At 43.2% G+C, this 21,221-nt stretch overlaps 1 protein-coding gene across 2 annotated transcripts; it reads left to right on the top strand.

The window, feature by feature from the left end:
• The first annotated feature begins 805 nt into the window (after window positions 1–805).
• Window positions 806–18,997, top strand: LOC128305353 (ATP-binding cassette sub-family G member 4). Of its 2 annotated transcripts, XM_053042751.1 has the most exons (8): window positions 806–1,062; window positions 9,978–10,108; window positions 15,911–16,028; window positions 16,109–16,298; window positions 16,370–17,194; window positions 17,279–17,447; window positions 17,521–17,621; window positions 17,685–18,997. In XM_053042751.1, the coding sequence occupies exons 1-8, from the start codon at window positions 1,031–1,033 to the stop codon at window positions 18,183–18,185; spliced, it is 2,067 nt and encodes a 688-aa protein (XP_052898711.1). In that variant the 5' UTR covers window positions 806–1,030; the 3' UTR covers window positions 18,186–18,997. The 2 variants fall into 2 exon arrangements, with proteins under 2 accessions (XP_052898711.1, XP_052898710.1); XM_053042750.1 differs by lacking the exon at window positions 806–1,062 and having other exon boundaries at window positions 9,894–10,108.
• Window positions 18,998–21,221: the final 2,224 nt, after the last annotated feature.

Below are 21,221 nucleotides of genomic sequence, written 5' to 3'. Positions count from 1 at the left end.
TTTTAAAATCGGAAAAAGAACACCCCTAAGCTGCTGCTTCCTTTCCGTTTTTCATTTTTTTTCACCCCTTATGCAAACAGTGCGCCCAACCAACCCAACTCGCGATCGTGCACGGCCGTTCGGTTTGGCCGTTTGCCATTTGATTATATTTTTTTTTCGTTCGTTCATCAACATCCCTTTCTGTCCACCGTGCGTGGCTCTCGTTCGCACTATTGTCATTTTTCTATCGGAATCAAACAACTCCACTGACCGCCAGCCCCAACAACCAATTTAAAGGGTAGGGAGTAGGGGTGAAGTTGACGGCGGACATGCTCGAGGTTTCAGGCCTGTTTGATAGAGTCCACGATCAAAGTATGGGCACGGTTTGCCACCGAGCAGAGTTCGTATGCGAGCGAGAGGGTTGGATTGGTGTTTACTTTTTTTTCCGCGGGTTCGCATGTCTGTTCGACCGCGCCAATGCTTTCCCACATTCATTCGACCACATCTGCCCCATCGGCGAGGATCGTCTTTGCTGCGAAGTGTGGCTTCGAAAGATTTTTCGGTTCAGTCAGTCCCCATCAGTTTGGAATACGCAGTGAGAAAGTTCCATCTCGACTCGAAGCGTGCAATCATTTCCTTTTGGGGTGAAGATTTTTATTTGTCACGAACTGTCCGCGTGTAACGCTTTTGTTTTGTGTGCGCGCGTGCGATTGAGTGTGTTTCAGCCGTATTTGCCGTGTTCAGTTTCGATGGAGCTAAAATTAGGTCGGCACTAGCAGAATAAAACGCATCCGCGAGAAAGAGAGTGTGTGTTGCCGGTGTGGACTTGGCGTGCGCGTGGAGGTTCGGCGAATAATCGCGTAAATATTGTGTGCATTGCAGCAATACGGAAAATTAACACGTCGGTTGCTGCGGAGGAAAGCTGGGATAGGGTGGTATCCACGTGTGTGGCGTGTGTCGCATAACCTGTGCGGCAAGAGTGCAACGAACTGAGGAGTCCAAGTTTGAAAATTATAAACAACACGCAGCCACCAAAAACAGCTCAGCAACGATGGATAAGCAGTACGTGCTGAAGAACAACATGTAAGTGTCCTGTACCTGGTGGACCGGGTGGTGGAGTGTGTTTTTCGCGTCGTTCTCGCTGAGTCACAGCCAAGGGAAAATCCGCAATCGAAGCTCATCGACCGTGTTCGTGTTTGGTTCGTTTTTCCACGTTTTTTTTTCCAATAACAATTTTCCTGTCTACCACGTGTTGCTTCCGAACATGGCATACTATCCAAACGTTTTTCTAACGTCTGACGTATTGAATATATAAACCTAACGTCTTACGTGTAAGCTTTTAGTAATTCAATGTTAATGTAAGGGTATAAAAGAGTTAAAATTCGTTTAAAAAAATACGGGAAGCCTTAAAAGTGCCCAAGCACGGCGCCTGTTGGCATTATTTTGGCGACTGACTATCAACTTGACCTACTTTACCTACAAACTGGAATTGGAATTTTTGTGCGCCCGTCTTCGACCGGTTTTCTGGCCAGCTATTCGTAGTCATCGTTCTCTGTGATAGGATTTACGGAGTACACAGCAGCAGACATTGAACCTAGTCCAGCTTTTCAGCGGGTTTGAATCGGGCAGGTTTCGTTGCGGACGCGTGCAGTTTCTAATCTAGCAGGCGATAGCGATGACCTTAAACATAAAGCAAAGTTATCGATCGGTGTTGCGATCGGTACGATTAGAAAATCGTCTTGCGAAGCTTGAGTGGTAGAATGATGCATCAATGAGTAAATGATTCGTGTTGCCCGTTTTTGGGTTAACGATCCACTAGATCGTACTTGTTATATGTCAGATACCGACCAGGATGCGAACTTCGAATACAAGATCTTCGTTGTGTTAGATCAATCTCTAAGAAACCATATCGAAATCATGACGAGATTGCCAAGTCTCTGTTGGTCAACTAGCAGAAACTTGATTTAACCATATCCGTAGAGTTAGACATCAAAATGCTCCATGTTGAAAGCTAAGATAGAATCGTCTAGATAGAATTCCATTCCAAAAACGTGTTGGCAAACAAATTTCTACCGAGTCATGGTTCTGCTCAACACCAACCCAGCGTGTTAATAAGTTGTTTGCATTTCTGTGCCAAACAGCAACGTTACTCAAAGCAGCTTTAGTACACTGAAAGAGATGCAACCACCTCCATCAAGCATACAGAACCTTCTAGAAGACACAAAGCGAATTGGAAATCCGTACGCAATTCCGACCAGAAGTGAGTGTGCTTGCGTTTAACGTGCGAGTGCATCTGAAGGAAACACATTAATTAGAGTAACATAATAACGAGCTGTACGGGTTGGTTTGCTAATGCTACACGCGTTATTTGGTTAGCCGCTGGCGAATGTTGAACGCATCGCTGGCGCGATCCTTGATGCATTAAGAGGGGAGGGAGCGCTCGGGCTGGACATGGTCGGTTGCCTACGGGTTCTAGGAAATTGCATCGTGCTGTATACGTCCATCACGTAATATCAGTGTCACGTTGGGTACACGCCTTTCTGACGCATGGCTATGACTTGAACGTCTGTCATACGTCTGGGTGACAGCTAGTAGACATGACGACAGTGTAGTAGTAGCCCTATCGGAATGCAATGTCGTGGATGAGCTACTGAAGTTGTTCTATTCTATCAACTCCATCAAACGCAAAACTGTTTGAAGTCGGTCGAAATATTCCGCAAAGGAGATATTCAGCTTTAACTAGGTTAATCATTCTATTGCGCTTGGAAACGCCGCTGCAGAAGGCTCGTACCGATTCAAACTTTGTTCGGTTCGTTGTGCCACTATCGTCGTTTGGTTGAATGTTTCTAACCACTCTTCCATGTCCGATCCACCTGGTCCATGCCCCGCTCGGCCATCATAATGTTGGCAACACCAAGCCAGCACTGGACGGCCTTCAAAAATACCACCTTCTAGGCAACATTTCCACCCCGGGCATCCCTTCCCCAGTACGCACATCGGATGCCGCTTATGAAACTAACACCGTAGACGAATTTGACCGTGTGCAGTGGAAACGAGTTAGAAAAATATAATCCCCTTCTGCACCTTCCTTCCACCTTCCTCGCCAGATTTCGGGGGCTTCCTTTCGCATGGTTTTGCTCCGCGAGTCTGTTCACTTTCGCGATCGCGGTCGAGCAGTTCTCGGCTACTTGCCCAACACCCCTTGTTCCGCCAAAGCCATGCGTCAAGTGCGCCAACTTCACGACTGCCGCTGCTAGCGGCATATGATGTGGATGCGGCTTGGAAGATGGAGGCTGTGCATAGTTGAATGAATCGTATGTGCATTACGAAAGCTGTGCGGTAAGACTGCTGCTACTCGCTGTTTTCTTCCCTTCAGGCACGTGGTGGAAGTAGTGTGTGGCCGGTAGAGCGGCAGCAGAACCCGTACGTACGTACCACCGGTGTAAACTTAAACTTGGTACGCTGTTAGCGTATCTTTTAAACGATCGGAACCCTTGAGATGGAAGGGATGGCCGAGAGCGAAGCATGAAACAAAAACTAAGAGGTGTACGGCTTTTATGCATCTTGGAGCGGTGGCACTCTTGGTGGGCTTGCGAAAATACTTTGGATCGATTCCACCCCTAAACCGTGGTGTCGCAGGAACGGGTTCTTTGAACGATCGTTACCCTTGGACGTTTTTTCGTTGTTGGTGCATTTATTTATTTTGCTTCTTCGTTTGCCGCTTAGTGGCAATGTGTCGTAATCACGATGTCGCGCGCCTGTTCCGCTAATCGATGAGATTGGAGCTATGGTTTGTTATGAAATTGAACTTATAAAGGCAAAGCATAAAGGTGATGTTCTATTCGCAACATCAGTTAATGAGTTGGTTGTTTATTTATAGATACACAAAACATCATAATCCTTATGAATTTGATTAAACAGATTTAGTTACTAACGATCAAACTTAAAAGAACTTGAAATCGTTTGTTTTCAAAAAAAAATCTTTAATCGATAAGACACTCAAAATGATTAGTTTTTATTTTAGAACTCTATTAATCGTAAATAATTTCACAGAATTTATGGGAAAAATAATATTAAACGAGGTTATCATGTATCGCTAATCGAATAGGACATCAAATTTGCCCATTTTATGTGCTCTTTACATACATTCTTGAAAGATCAAGCATTATTTACACCTTTTAATTTACTTTAGAACATTTAAAACATCTTTATGAAGTCAAAAGATGATCAACAAATTGATAGCATATGTCAAAGTTATTACGAATTTTACGAACTAATTAATTACAGTTCTGGTTGTCACTGGTCAAACGTTTTCAATTTAGCATCTTTAGTGCGCTATTAGCCTTTCGTGAGCTGATAATTAGCGAGCACGTCCCAACCGGAAGCCAAAGCGCAATAAAATACGTAGAACGTTCAACTAGCTTCCATGATCTAGGTCAAATGGCACCATTTGCTGAACGGGGCAGGCGTGTGTTGAGCAAGTTGATCTATCGGAGTATGCTTAGCTCACATCTAGCCTCTCCGTCCCGGAAGTGACAACGTCTCGAGAGACGCTTTGAAGGAGATCGTGTTAGTGGAAATCATTTGCCGACCGAGTCGTCGTTGGAGCAGTGTGGAGATGATCCACCTTTAAGCCAGAGCCCCTCCAGTCTATCTATCTCCCTAGTGAAACTGTTTAAGACTGAACAGCCTTTTAAGCTCGAGTTTTCAAGCTCTAAGTAGCTGATAACGAGCTACGAGTGTCGGTGCAGCAGGGCAACAACACTTGGCACTTTTTCACCGTCCCTTTGGTCACTGTTGGCCTGCTGATAAAAGCAGGGCCCTTCGGTTCTTTGTGTACGCTTCCCTTCGTGCGGCGTTTCACTGACGTCAAGGCGATTGGAGTGTGCTGATTTGAATATTGACCTCATCGCGGTTGAGCTGTTCGTTCGGCCGATAGAGGAGAAGGATGAACACAGAACAATGGTTGGTGGTATGGAAATGGTAGTGTACCCATCATCCACACCGCCTGCTGTCACTCAGACGAAGCGGTTTAATGGGGTTAGATTGTGGATCGGTGTTTAGGTTTTAGTACAGCGAATTTAAATGATGTTGTACACGAGAAGTTGAATGGAATACTAAATATCTCGACGAGATATAACAACTTCACCACGCGTATGTAGTTATAGGAGTGCTGTGTAAATAAAGTAGCAGCAGAAATATTTTTTCATCTCATTAAAAATCCCCGGAAAAGTATTTTATCTCACAGCCTAGTTGAACGAACTTAGTTATAACTGGCCTTATACGTGTTTTTTTTTCGCTGTTGTTGATTATGGACAACCAGTTGTTAGCGGAATGAATTGCAATTAATTTTTGCGCCCCTACGCAGATCAACGGATTCGCAGAAGGTTGTCCAGGTTAGGTTAAGAAAGCTGAGCAGGACGTATATTCAATCATCAATGATGGGCAAAAATTCAATACAACGTTGCGAGCTCCACACGTGAAAGAAATATTTCACACGAAACTCCCAAAATATCAAGTTTATCACCCCTTCTTTATTACCTTCGTGTCATTGTTTGTGTAGGATAGACCCTTATCAAGTTGTTCAAAGGTCGTTTTAGAGTTTTTAGTGTCACCTACGTCATAGCCAAGGGGTGTGATTTTTAGTACCAAGGCTAATACAGAAATAACCATGACTGTTATCACGAAAATTTAGGACACGTTTATGGTACGGAAGTTGACAGAATTTAGTGTTTCCGAATTAAATTGATTGAAACTCTTGAGAGTGTTATAAATGATTAAATTACGTGAATATTATCATGGTAAAGTGTCAATAACCAATTTTATTGCAGTATTTTCATGGTGGTCTTTTTTTGAGAGGCATTATAAAGATGCTTCAAAAGACTCTAGTGGTAAACAACTAGTTAGTCTGGTGTCTTTCTCATAACGTGACACAATTGTCTGACGAGTCTTGTGAACTCAGATCAGCGTCCAATAGTGGAGTTTTACATACTAGCGATTCCTATTACATTAGATAATTTTTAGAAGTTGATTCTCGAAGTGGTTAACTCTATGTAATTGATTGATTTTCCCTAAAGTTTAATATCAGGTTAAACAATGGAGACGCATGGCAAGCCTCGCTATATTGGAAGCTCCTGGAAGCCAACAGGTATATTGGAATTGACTAGGAATTCGAAATTATTTGTGTTATAGTGTTTGGTGTACTTAAATTACATATATTTAGGTTGCATTCAGCTTCAGATTGTCACTTACACCCTTTTCATCATTGGTGTATTGCAATTTTTCCCAAATATTTACCAATGAGCTGGATCAGATCGACGTCCATCGTCGTTTTTTTCAACTAATAATACACAGAGTCTAATAAAGTGCCACTGCGTCGCGGATTCGTAAAAAAACAAAAACAATTACCAAATCCAAAGCTCGTGCCCTTGTCAACCTTTCGGCAGGTTGTTCATCTTCCACGTAACGATATTTACACGTTGGCAGCAAAAATATTTACAAAACCCCGAAGAACCAATGAGAGATAACGCAGTTGTCTCAAGGCTGTTCCGCCTGAGCGAAGAGATGTGTGTCTGAGCATTTATTTAATTTCGTATGAGTGTTTCATCGTATCGGATGGTACTGTGTTTTTTTTTTGGTTTCGATTCGAACGGAAGCATCCATCCTCGCCATCAGACGGTTGGTTTGGCGTGGACGTTTAGATTTATTCAATCCTTTTCGCATTGGTGTGATTCAGATAACAAATCGTTTCGAAGCTCGAATCGAAGCTCCACGATGGAACGTTTACGACAAGGTTAGCCATAGCCACCCATTCTGTTATCAGTGTAAAGTCCATACGAACTCCAAAGTCCAAAGCGAATCCGTGATTCCATTCGCCAGGTTCGTCGTTGACAGTGGTAGTGGAGGGTGGTTCACTTGTCCAAACAAACGTTCCCGATCCGAAGGTGGTGGTGTTTGCGATGAGAGGGTGGATAGATGGAACTGTAGTGATAATCGAGCCCTGAATTCAACAGCTGCATTTTTGCTGCACTTTTGTCGTTCCCTGATACGGAACAATGACCAGTACATAGACGCTAAGCTTTCGATTGAATTCCTGCAGGAAGATAGTGTGCCTGATAGGGTGAGCAACCTGTCAGGGAAATAAATTCTAAGTACCAAGCTTTGCGAGTTCCGAGTCCCAAGTTACGTAAATTCTTACGCAACCAGGCTACCATCTAAAGTGGCTACGTTTCGGTTGACGTTTACCGTTGTCATGTCGTGTCATATTGAATTTGCTAATAAGTTCGCATCGGATTGTACTGGCGTTATGTCAAGTTAGTAGTTATACTACACGCAGAGTGTCAATTGATTTGTTTACACAAATTCTGTAAATGTTTTAACATCAAGGTTAACAAATTCCAATCACAGAGGAAAAAATGCTTAATCGCTTCTAAATCAACATTGTAACAATTGTCACCGACAGCATTACGAGCGTTTCTATTTGCCTGCTTAAAATATTCTTCAGAAAGCAAATAATTGCAAATGAATCATCCATCCGACGGACAATTCTTCAAGTGCTGACAAGGCAAATTTTGGTTCGAACTTTGTGAGGAGCTTTTTGTTGAGACTTCCGTCTGTTGACACAAGGCGGCCTCTACACTTAACGACACGCAACGATGAGATTTGTTGGATGATTTGGGATAATGGAATGTATTTATTTTTTGCATTTCCTTTGGAATTTGTTTCATTATATTTTAAATCGTTTCTAAGTGGAATATCCCATTATTTTTTGTTTCTGTTTTGTTTAATAGCTCATAGGAATTATAACTCACATCAATCGACAATCGTTGTTTAGATTTTACTTGGTCAGGAATAAGTAGTTAAGTGTTATATGTTACATTTCACTTTAGGACATCCAAGATCTAAACGAATTTTAATAAAACGAGTAATTATAGCTTAATATCCAAACAAATTTATGTAAAATATTAAATTTCCAAAATATTCTTTTATGATTTATAAAAAGTAAATATGTAAAAAAATGTATAAATGAATACAAGTAAATGGAATATGGTGTTGGGGAATAAATTTCAATGATAAAACTGACGTCACTTATGTCAAAAGTAAGGTTTTTTTGCGGTTCGATCACCTGGAATGATTTTGTTATCTCGTTATCGTTAACATGTGCCACGTTTTATCGCTCCCTTTTGGTCTCAAGGTACCGGTGATAATCCGACGTACAAAATTACATCAACACCCACAATCTGATACATGCTACCTAGTAACGGTAGAAGTTATTTGCTTAAACCAAGTACATCGAGAAGGCGAATGTAAATCAAGAGAATTATTGATGCACTTTTCAAAAAGCACTTGTTGCATGCATTGCTCACTTGTTTGCAACTCTCGCCGATTGCATGCAACAACGCACATCATCACCATGGAGATCCGACCGTGCGTTCTCGTTTGCTCACAGCACAACCACGGCGCGCTTGCTTATGCCCGTCTCGCTTGCGCTTCCTGTGCAGAAGGGTGCGTGACTAACCTTTACCGAACGCTGTCGTTGTGTTGGTGGCAACTGGTTGCCATCCCCCACAGACGTAAGGGATGGTAATGCAGCAATGGAGGAGCTGACACAGGCTGGAAACAAAGAATGAAGCAGCTTCGACTGCAACGGACGTGTTGGGTGAGGGTGCGAGGGTGATGAAAGAGCCTGTAATGAAGGTTGGGGTCGGAAAGGCAACCCCCTCCCCATCTTCAGTGCCCAGTGCACCAACACACAGACCGCACACAGCTCGTCGTGTTCGTGATGGGTTTGGAGGACGCACGCAATGAGCCACTGGCGTCTCCATCATCTTCTTCCACCCCTCCCCTTGTGCTGGATTTATACACCTCCCCCCCCTCCCCCATTAACACCCAATGCTTTTGTGGATGTGTGTGCGTGTCGCATATCGTACATTTTTGCTTCCCACATCGGTGCGGTCGGAGTCGGTGGCGTGTGTTCGGTTCACTCGTTGTTTGGCACCCTGCGGGACAGAGCAGCGCGTGTGTTATCGAGGCATTCTTTCCTGGCCGTGCGTGCGTGCGTCACAGTGATAGGAAGAACGCATCTAAACGCCTTCTAAAAAGTACACATTACGGCGCGTGCGTGAATCATTTGATAAGCGGGTTGAGAAAGTGAACTTTAGTTAGCTTAGCTTAGTGGCCTCGGGTGGTGTTGGGTTGCGGAAATTCGAAACTTCCCTCATCCAATACCGGAAGTGTGATTAAATCCCACCGCAGACAGGGCAGATTGAATAGAGAAACAGAAAACAGAAACAAAATAAACCAACCTCCCATTCAGGTGAGAGAGGGTAGCTTGCAAAAAGAGAAAGGAAACCCCCTTTCGAACTGGGAGAAGAAAGTGCATTTGCGAATGAAAGTAATTCGTTGCAGTGACGCGACATTGCATCCGCAAAGTTGAGTTTGTTTTGAGAAGTTGGCGCCTGTGACGTGATCTTTCGGTGTGATCGAGAAAAAAAAAGCTCAATCGCGAAAACAAACACAGCGTTTCATTGCCTTACCGTGCGTAAACGAAAGGAAATACACATTGTCTACAAGCCAAGCCAACAAGCCGTACGTCACAGTGACACTAGGCAAATAGTGGTCAGGGTGATCTTCGCTTGCAGTGTTAAAAACAACCTATTGTGTCGGCTCGTGAGGCATCCTCACGGTGAATCAGACGTGATAAGCGCATAGTAGAAGCATTCGGTTGCATTAAGTGAGCTCCTGCAAAATAGGCGCTGTGTGGTGTTCGTTTTAACGGTTAGACACCTTTCGACGGAAGACACACAAAGAAACGCAACGTAGGAAAAAAAAACACGAACGAACGAACGAACGAACGCACAGTGAGCTGAGCTTGAGGGGTTGAGAACGCGAACGCGAAAAAAAAACCACACACACAAAGCTTCCAACATGGCGGAAGCGATCGACCTTGCCGGTGGTAGCAGCGGTCTCACTAACAATTTGCTCGATGATAACAATAGGAAAAATGGTTCGGTACGGGTGCAGATCGTACCGTCGCAGCCGAAGACGCTCTCCCATCTGCCGACCCGACCACCCGTTGATCTGGCCTTCCACAATCTTACGTACCGGGTCAAGGAAGGACGCCGCAACAGTAAGTATAACACCCTCGTTTTGTTATTCCCCTACATGAACTGTCTTTCTGCATGGTGGCGTACTTCCTGGTGGGGTATTGTTTTGCACTCAAACCGATCGGATCATATCCGACAACAAACAATGTCGCGATCACCATTAGATCATTCGCGAGTGCGCGAAAGAAATTTGTCCACGTATACCGGGTGGTAGTGATCGGTGCCACCACATGAAGGCTCCGTTTGTGCATTTGCTGGACGACGACGGCCATAATTTGCATGCGCATCGATTATAAAGTCGATCACATTACGATCGTGGCGGGGATTTATTGTGATGCCACCTAAGAAGCGCCCCGGTCTGCTAGAGGAGCAACTTATTTGCAAGGGGTTGAAGCAAGTACTGAGTTGCAAAAAAGGGAAAAAGGCATACAAGATACGTAAAATATCCGGAATCGAGCAACATGACTTCTCTACCGGTTTGCCATTTACCGTGTGGTGGTAGTGGCTGATGTGGTTGGATTTTCAACATGCACTTATCGGAAGGTTGTGGAAAAGATCGTTGCTTGGTTTTTTTTTAATCTATTTTTTCTACAAGGTCTGATAATTATGACTTTTTATCAGTTTTTTTTTGGAAGGATTACCTGCTGAAAACTTTCCACCCGCTGCAATTAACCTTGATGGAGGAATTTTATCGCCTTTATACAATCACAAGTTTAACAATCTCCAAAGAAAATTAAGAAAACCGCCCTCGAAAGTGAATGGAAAATTAATGGTTTCAACACACAGCTCGGTAAACCCTTTTTTTTGTTTGATTTCACTCTTTTACATTTTAAAAAACACTGACATCGCGTTTCACCCCGTTCCCTTTTTGAAAATGGTGCAACTAGGTAAGCAAAAACAAAACACGCACCTTCCTGGTCAGGGTCGTACACAAAACAAACAATTAAAAAGCTGATCTTTAAGGCTAGCGCTATCATGATCGTGTACGCGTGGCCCTTAGCTGACCTTATCCCTATCATTTTCCCTTGTTTTATTCTGGTCCCAGCAACACGTGAGCGATCTTAGCCAGTACCACCTGTACAGGCCCACACGTTCCGGAAGTGTGACGGTATTGGCTTGAAAGGGCAAGTCCTGGTCACGTGTCCTGAGCGGGGGTCACAATGGCCACAACGCCTATCCATCTTGCCAGCGTACTTAAGACGCTATCTCAGCACACTAACCGGTTTTGACTGATCGGTAGGTTGGTGGCTAATTAGTCCATGGCGCTCGTTCCTCGTTGTTGAGTTTTTTTTGTCTAACTGTGATCTGCCTGCGGTCTGCGGGAGTGGACATTTTTAATGGCAAACGACATTTGCGATCTTGCTAATGGTTTGGTTGGTCGGTTAGTTGGACGACAAACGTTGGTTTTTTGTTGACGTTTGGAATGACTCGCAAACTGACCGGCTTTGTGTGGTAAGGTGCGTGATGTGACCGTGTGGAAGCAATCATGGTGACAAATAAAAGGAATGTTGTTTGTTTCATTTGTTTGTTGAAACTATCATTTTTTACTGTATTTTTTTTAAAATTAATGATGAAGTTAAAATGCTGTTGAGATGTTGCTCAAAGCTTCATATAGGTTAAGAGCTAGTATATTTGCTCTTTTATTTAGCCAAGCCTTTACCTAATCGTGGTTTTTTTTAAAGATAAACACTTCTTACTTGTGTTTCATTCAATTTTTATTCAGTGTTTTATAATACACTTTTCAGTGAGAGTTCTTGATATTTGTTATGCTACAAATAAATGACAGGCAGTAAATACGCCCTCCTACAGCTACTAAATATGTAAATATCGAAGATTAAATTGAGTTTAACAAAATAGACGTGACTTTTTCTCAATAACGCAGATAGTTCGGGTCCCATAATATGTGTAAAAAGCTGTACGAATCACTTTTAGCCTAACATTATTGCCAACTCCTGAAATTATGCAAATTAACGTATTTTGTAACATTAGCGGCATCAAATGTGTCCAGATTGCATACCTCCAAGGCGCAATTAACGTTTAATCGAGGAGTGTAATATTCTTAAATAGAAATAAGTAATAAGTAGTATTACTTCCAAATGTGATGAAGTATCATTTAAAATTTTATTTATTCTTCGAAAATTGGAAACTTATTCTTTTCTAGCAATAATTACACTCACTTAAATAAGGAAATTCCTCTCCTCACTTGTATATCTCTAACTCCCCGATGTGACTCACGCGGGTTACTTTACAATTTGCTCCCAACCCTCCCGTATCTGGGCAGAATATTACCACTAAATGATTACCCATTCACACATGTGGTGTGGGAATATCTCGTTCGTTAGACGATACACACTTTTCACCCGAAACAATTGCATCCTTTACGTCATGAAATTATAATCTCATATCGTGGATGTTTTTTTTTTTCCTTCCCACTATATCCGGATCAAAGACGAAACGGAGTGTTTGCCTTGAATCAGAGATGATGCTATGCTTGTTTTTACTAATTGCTTGAATGGCAATGGTTTGTGGTGCGTCAGAGGCTTTAGAACGCTGCCAGCGAATAGTGACCTACCACCTTCGGCCCTGGCAGTTTGTTCTGATTTCACCCATCGAAAGAGGGCCTCCACTGTACAACAGCGATGCATTTGTTTGCGCTTATCCCCTTACACATGAGTCAGTTGTGGTGAACTGGGCGGATGGATTGAAGGCAGCGGGTTTTTCTTTGTGGCTACGATCGTGCTGCGTCGTAACGTTGTGCTCGGGATCAGGAATGAGTAATTTCTTGTTCTGCTGTAGGAGTTTATTTTCTCCTCAATAATGTAAATGAAATGTACAACTCCAAAGACAAAGTCGTACTTTGGACCATTCATTTGCAGCTTTACGTATCCAGGTTTTGTGAACAATGTAACCCACAGTTACGCACGAACTCGATCAGTTCGCAACGCAACTACGATAAGGCATAGAAGTGAGCCTTATCACGAGCATCGTTTCGACTCGGGATCGATTGTTCCAGCGAGCAACTGGCTTTGTTTTCCGTGCATCTTATCGACGGAAAGGGACGACGAAGTATCGAGATAAGGGCACGCGGGTCGTGTGGTCTGATATTTTGCGGTTGCAGTTGCTACATTGCACAACAACCGAAAACAATTTATTTGTTTTTTTTTTTGTAAAATTCAAGTGAACTTCTAGTGCATTATTTGAATTATAATATTGCATGCAATGATGTTACCGATTCGGTTGCAGTTAGCACTGGGAACTTAGTTTGAACGAAAAGAATATTTACTGAAATCAATACTAAGTGTGCCACGTGTCTTTAATGATGTGGCCACAAGCCGACCGGGAACTAGTTCACGCAAGGTTAATAGTTATTTAATTGCGTAAGATGGTTGATGACCGGTAGAATACAGCAGAAAACAGCAGGCACGCTATCATTGGATCCAGGGATGAAATGCGTGTAAGGGTTGCAGAAAATAATTACAGTTAAAAACACCTTTCCCCACCCAATGTATCGATTCCGGGTCTAGGTTGTGTTTAATAGTCGGCTGGGGTAGTTTGTGTATAATCAAACGATTCGTCATGTTTTTCGCCGTTGGTGTTTAGCTGGCTCATTTTTTAAAACAATCGAGATGTGTAGATATCTCTAATTAGTCAGCTACACAGAGGATGATGATCGAGTAAGTTGTTTTTTTTTTTGTTGTTGTTCCCGGATTAATTGTTCGGACTACGCTGCCGATTGGTGTATTGATGATCGACATGGTTGTGATGGACGTTGTGTGAGGAAAGCATTTATTGACTTAAAAAAGTATCCGCCATTTTGTTACTTTACAAAAAAAATTTCCTCTTTTCTCATTACCTTTTAAGTATCGAGGAACACTGGATTACATGTGCTGGCAACAGATGAAACGACTAAAACAACAAACCTGACTTTAAGCCAATATTTCCTCCCGGTATGATCGTAACCTTGATCTTATGTGTGAACCCGGCAAGCATATTTCGCAGAATTTCCCTTTCCGCGGGGATTAATGCAAACACGTTGCTGGGAAGTCGCGACAAACACTCCAGCATTGAAAGCAAACAGGCGAGAGCTAATAACAGCTAGCCAGTTTTGAGACACTGTCTGCGTTCTGCGCTTGTTACAGGACACTTAATGGGCTTGTGCGCTGCTAACCGGTTATAAAGTTGTCTAGCTGCTAAAAATTTAACATTCAAAAGCGCTACGGGGATGTTGCTAAGATGGATGGGATGTTTATTTTGCTACGCATCGTTTCGATACCGCGGATAGCTGTTTGAAGATGGTGGTGACGGTGGTATATATATTTTTTTAATTTCAAACGTACCAACAGCGGTCACTGGAATTGACCTTGCCATTCCACGCACCGCATCATCATCGAGTGCTCGCAACTTACGACGGTTGTTGAATTCGATCAACGCGACAAACCAAGATGGGAATCTAAAGATAGCTTGTACGTGTGCGTTTTATTCTCTCTCCTTCTGCTGTTTGTTTAAGAATGTTAAATTCCAATTTACCCCTTCCAATGTTGAGCGATGGTGTTTGCAAATTGTTTGCACCATCTGAGACGCCTCCCAGCAGCACGGTTGGCAACACCTGGAAGATAAAGTTCGCCAGTAAAGTTGGATGTGAATATCATCGTTTTTAATTTTCATCCCATCACTCAAAATGCGCCATTTTTGTTATGATTTTGGGTACATTTGGTTTTAAAATTTGTATCCCAATGTCGTCACAATTTCGCTCCTATTTCGTTGTGTCAAACAGAAGATTTATTAAAGTCAACACTACTTGGTAAAGGGATTGTTTCTTTTAGTTTCTGTTTGCACAGTGGGCAGATATTCTATAACTGTGTTGAGAGGGTGAAGATCAATACTGCTTCAATTATTAATGTGGGAAAGTTTGCAACACGGGCCAGTGGTTCCAGCAGCACCCAGCAGAGTGCAGCCGTTGAGGTGATTCCCGTCGCGCTGGGTCGTTTGTTGGGAATCTTCCTGCCTTAACCTTGCATTTATAACTCAATGCATAATTTAACTGCCCTGCGTGAAGGTACCGGCAAAGGTAATATGCTGATTGAAAAACAGATTTTACACCCCTCCATAACTCATTATTCGGACCACGATTCGATACATTTGATGGTAAAAATGATTAGAAAACGTTTCGCTGCTAACATTGCAGCGCCGTTATGCTGAGTAACGCGGGTGCACTTTGAGTCACTCGGTGCCGCCGGTGTGCAAGTTTAGTTTTCTCATGTTTTACCACCACCGGGTGGAAAAACCTTGCCCGCTCGCGCGAGACCTTCGACGGGCGTCAATTAAACGTGGCCCCCGCAATAAAAACCAGATCGCCGATGTTCTAGCGACAATCTAGCGATCCTTTGCCGTGGGTTCAGTGTGTTCAACAGGGTAGTAATTAGTCGCAGGTCGTCATGGAAGGGCCACCGCAGGGAAAAATGTTAGCAAAAATCCAATCGCAGTGGATATTCAATCACGCCGATTCTGAGAACTCTGAGCTGGCGGTGGAATTTATCAAGGTAGGGATGTGCTTGGGAAGGGAGTGATGGCTTTCGTCGATCACAATGACATCGAGAGAAGTAGCACAAGAATCATCCATCACGCATCAATCGTTTGACCCGCGATCGATGGATGTAAAATGTAATGGAGGCATTAATTGCCTCCACACGGCAGGCGTCACTTTGACGCTGTACAACAAGTAGACACAATGGAATATAATTAAATATGACATTTCCTTATTTGTACGATGTATTATTTATGTTCATAATCCCTCATTTCCCTTTTTTTCACACCTTCTCCATCAGATGTGAAGACCATCCTGAAAGAGGTCAGCGGCAAGCTACGCTCGGGAGAGCTGACCGCCATCATGGGACCGTCCGGTGCTGGCAAGAGTACGCTGCTAAATATCCTTTCCGGCTACAAGTAAGTAGACGATGCTGCAGTAAATGCATCTCTTTCTTTTCTAAGCTCACGTTTTAATGGCTTTGTTGTGCAATTTACAGGACAACAAACATCGATGGTTCGATAACGATGAACGGAAAGGAACGCAACCTAAGCCAGTTCCGTAAACTATCCGCCTACATCATGCAGGACAATCAGCTGCACGCCAACTTGACGGTGGAGGAAGCGATGAACGTGGCGGCTAGTCTGAAGCTGAGCCAAAAGGTGGAGAAGAGTGAGAAGCAGCATGTGGTAGGTAGAGAATGTGTTTTATATTCCCCCGAACAAAAAAGAACGCTCACGGTACGATAATCCATTTGCAGATCAAGGAAATTTTGGAAACACTCGGCCTGGAGGAACATCGCCCGACATTGACGCGGAACCTATCCGGCGGTCAACAGAAGCGTCTCTCGATCGCGCTGGAGCTCGTAAACAATCCGCCGATCATGTTCTTCGACGAACCAACGTCGGGACTGGACAGTTCGACCTGTTTCCAGTGCGTGAGCTTGCTAAAGTTCTTGGCCCGCGGTGGTCGTACCATCATCTGCACCATCCATCAACCGTCGGCCCGTTTGTTCGAGATGTTCGATCAGCTGTACACGTTGGCCGATGGTCAGTGTGTGTATCAGGGTAGTACGCGACAGTTGGTCCCGTTCCTGGGTACGCTCGATCTGGAGTGTCCCTCGTATCACAATCCGGCCAGCTACGTTATTGAGGTGTCGTGCGGTGAGCATGGTGATCATACGCGCAAGCTTGTCAACGCAATCGAGAATGGCAAGAAGGATATTCGCAGCGAGCTGGATTTCCCGGCACAGAAGAACAAGAAGAACGAAAATGCGGCCAACGGCAATGCGAACCTGAAGGTCAACTACGAGCGCATGAATGGTGGTGCGAACAAGTACGCGGACAATTTGAACCTCGGTGGAAACGGTCTGCTCCCACCGTCCATGGTGAACGATATTGCGAAAGAGACGGAAACGATCAAAATCGCCGTCGAACCGGACCGGGAACCGGAGGTTAACAGTGCGCTGCTACCGGTCGAGGGTGCGGCTGACATTGACCACTCGCCTGAACGCTATCCAACCTCGGAGTTCCACCAATTTTGGGTTGTGTTGAAGCGGACGTTGCTTTTCAGCAGACGTGATTGGGTACGTTGGTCTTGTTCCGTATTCTAGGTTGGAAATTTCTGGAATACCAAGAAACTAGTACTAATCTGCTGGCTTCTCTTACAGACTCTCATGTACTTGCGTTTGTTTGCTCACATTCTGGTTGGGTTCCTGATCGGCACACTGTACTACGATATTGGTAACGATGGTGCGAAGGTGCTCAGTAATCTGGGATTCCTGTTCTTCAACATGCTGTTCCTGATGTACACGTCCATGACAATTACGATTCTTTCATGTAAGTTCACGCCATCAGTGTGAGTTTTGAGTGTATTTGGCTAACAGCATATCAATTTCCCTAATCCTTGCAGTCCCTCTGGAGATGCCGGTACTGTTAAAGGAGAACTTTAATAGATGGTATTCATTACGGTCGTATTATCTCGCTATCACTGTCTCGGACATACCATTCCAGGTAAGGTATCTCACCCTGTTGCAGAAGACAATACAGCACTAACCATGCGATTTGTACTTTTAGACAATCTTCTGTGTGTTTTACGTCTCGATCGTCTATTACTTCACGTCTCAACCGCTTGAATGGTTCCGCTTTGCAATGTTCCTTGGCTCGTGTCTGCTGATCTCGTTCGTGGCACAGAGTGTTGGTCTGGTTGTCGGTGCTGCCATGAACGTCCAGAACGGTGTGTTCCTTGCCCCAGTTATGTCCGTACCATTCCTGCTGTTCTCCGGCTTCTTCGTATCCTTCGACGCCATTCCAATCTATCTACGGTGGATCACCTACCTTTCCTACATTCGTTACGGTTTCGAGGGAACGGCGCTGGCCACCTACTCGTACGGTCGCGAAAAGCTCAAGTGCCACCAGGTGTACTGTCACTTCAAGTCACCCACGACCACGCTGGAAGAGCTGGACATGTTGGATGCCAACTTTACGCTCGATATTGTTGCACTGATCGTCATCTTCATTGTGCTGCGAGTTGCCGCCTTCCTGTTCCTACGCTGGAAGTTGAAGACCACCAGATAAATCGCGTGATGCTTTTTATTAAAGTTTAAATTTATCGTGGAGAGCTTTAGTGTGCATGCGCTATGGTATTGCGCGCTATCATCATCTTCCAAATCCACCCGATACCATCGTAGCGTAAGCCAAAGTAGAGTTAAATGTTTTCAAGTTCTTCTTCTACTGTACCAAAAAACACAGATGAGTGAAATAGGAAAAGATAAGGTCTGTGTGATGCAGTCCATTGGTTTTTAATCAGATTATCCTTGCCTTGATCGTAAATTGAACAAATAACGGAACATATCAAAACAATCGAACATTGACCGAAGCTCGAGCTCGATTCGAATCGCAGAAATATTTGCCACAAGATTTGCCTTCTACCTTTATTGGGTGTCTTATAGGCTAACTTTATGGCGTTCTACACCGTGCCCTTATACTATCTCTGTGTCATTCAAAAAGGGCAGCTTTCGAAGCTGTTCTGTCTATCCAGTTTTCAATGCAGTTGAACTATTTTGCTGAACGAATTTTACGATAAGGCTCAAGCGCACCGTAACCGTGCATTACATTAGATGTTAATGGAACGGGGTTTCTTTTAATAACCGATATTTGCTTCAAGATGTGTACACGTAAGAAAAATGTGGTTGTAAAACAAAAGAAGACGAGAGTAGGAAAAAAATCAGACTAAATGTGATAACATTTTAAACAAGAAAGCAATGACATGATCAATCAACATAATATTGTAACAAGTGCAATTAGTTAGTGCTGCGGAAGTGAGAAGCGAATGTGGATTGACCAATTGTAAATGGAATAAACAGGATTCAAGTGGTTTTTTTGAAAATATGTAATTGTCATTCTTCAGGATCTTATGCAAAAGAAAGAAAACTTTGAAAAAGCGTTACGCTTTGAACTTTGAAACTTTGAAAAAGGCCGGAAATATGACGATAAATTGCAATAAAAACCAATTTTGTTTACTTTACAATGTTGATTTTTATGTTCGTTAGAACGGCTAGGCCGTATTGATTAATTTTATCACGTAACCGGACAGTCAGTTATGAGTCTGCAGCGTTACAGGGAAACGGTCCGGATGCACCGGACCAGTGGTGCTCCATATGTTGAATGTTTGTTCAACACAAATTTTTTAACACTGTAAAATAATCATACTATTTTGGTGTACAGTCTTTACCCGAGTTACGCGAATAATACGTGCCAGAGAAATTCGCGTCACTCGAATTCCTTGTAAAATATCATTTATTTTTAATATTCAGGGGTCGATTTTATCTTTTAACGATAGTAAACACATTGTTTATTTCGTGAATTAGAGTAAATTTTGCTAAAATTAATGTTTATAATGGTATAATGTGACGTATTCTTGGGAAAATTTGACAAATAAAATATTCAACTCCATATACAAAATTACACAATCATTCAAAATTTTAAGATTCGCGTATCTTGAATTCACGTAACTCAAGTGTCGCGTAACTCGGGAAATGTCTGTATCTTAAATAGTAATTTAATAATACTAACCTAGCATATCTCTTTCATTGTACTAAAAAGTTGACGATCCCTGTCCGACTTGTGTACATTAAATGCCTGTCCGTAACGGGCCCACTGTTCGGAACCTCAGCACAGTAGAAACTTCATATCACTTGGAAATAATATTCTTTTTAAATAAGTATTTTTCAAATTATTCAGTTAAATACATAGAGGTATTTAAATACATAACAACAGTAATTATTTTATTTTCACAAACCACTGCGTTAGAAAAATGCCTCATAAACGAATAAAATGTTTGAATTTATAGTACAAATGTTGCATAACATCGAGTAGTATTATACGCTCTTCATCTTATGATTAGTTATTCTTTTGTTATAAATGGATTTTTTTCAAATTACAACATTATTTATAACAATATTCATATAAGCAAGTCTAAGTATTCAAGTCTTCTAAAGTAAGTATAAAGTTGTAAATTCTAATATAAATGGATATAACCATCTTAAGTGGATAACAAGACAAATTATGCGTTGAATGCATAATAATGAATTTGATCGTTTGCAATAGACTCATCCTTTATAGCAAAAATTAATGTACATTACTCATATTACCTCACTCTTGTTTGCCCTGTATGAGTGTTAGATAAATGCATCATACCCTATCAGTAATCTGCTACACCGGATCCACTAAACATTGAATTGTAAATTACCCATCCCATCCACCAAAGGTCCTCGACCGGATCAAGAGCCGTTCCGGTGCACGTGGACACTTCTGCACATTGTCACCGGAATGGCTGTCAGTTCCATTACCGTCGAACGGACTAACAACATCGTTAGGCCAAAGAAGACGCCCGTACGATCCTTCCGAGCGATTGATATGACATTTTAAAGGAGACAAATCTGCATAAAGCCACTCAGCGCGGTACAGGGCGTCCGGCAACGCCAAACAAACGGCTCATAATTCATCCACCGATTTAACCGCGCACATCGGCCCACTGCTCATCGAACTGCTAAGAGGCGCACGGCCCATTCGGCAGACAGGGCACCAGTGGTGGTGCATAATAGCAAACGTTCTTTTATTTTGCACCGGGTGCAAGTGCTTTGCAAGCAGTGCGATCTTCGTTCGCTACCTTAGAAAGTGTTGTGACGCAGGGTAACAATCAGGCACTGCATTGTGCGCCAGTCTGCACCACCGTTCACGATCACCGGGGCACTTTCTTCCAGCACCCGGCCGGCACTGATGGTCGATGATTTCATTATGAAAAGCATCACTTTTCTCACCTGAAGCGCGCGAGGATCCTTGTCGAATGGTTGGCTCGAGTGCAACCGGGCGCTGGTCGTGGACCCGAGCCAAGTGGTGCGATCACCTCACACTCCTATTAACACTCGACCGCCGAGGACCATAAATCTTCACCGATCATTGCAATTTGTGCGACGGGTGCGATCGCGCGCACGCCCTTGCGGCTCGGATGAAACAGATTCGTTCCGTGCGGCCCACCCGAGTCAGCGGATGGGACCTGTTTCGGAAGAATAGCCCCGGCTCGGAAGGCGCTTGGCGCCATCGAATGGGACA

The sequence above is a fragment of the Anopheles moucheti genome, chromosome 3 (genome assembly GCF_943734755.1).
Source record: "Anopheles moucheti chromosome 3, idAnoMoucSN_F20_07, whole genome shotgun sequence".
NCBI classification, from domain to species: domain Eukaryota; kingdom Metazoa; phylum Arthropoda; class Insecta; order Diptera; family Culicidae; genus Anopheles; species Anopheles moucheti.
The sequence above is the reverse complement of the archived record's forward strand: the minus strand, read 5'-3'. Positions and strand labels throughout refer to the sequence as shown.

Bases quoted from the DNA above. Each gene is read 5' to 3' on its own strand.
- LOC128305353 (XM_053042750.1), top strand. From the start codon at position 9,907: ATGGCGGAAGCGATCGACCTTGCCGGTGGTAGCAGCGGTCTCACTAAC. The intron at 10,109-15,910 runs GTAAGTATAACA...CTTCTCCATCAG, and splicing joins CAAGGAAGGACGCCGCAACA to ATGTGAAGACCATCCTGAAA. The intron at 17,195-17,278 runs GTACGTTGGTCT...CTTCTCTTACAG, and splicing joins TTTTCAGCAGACGTGATTGG to ACTCTCATGTACTTGCGTTT.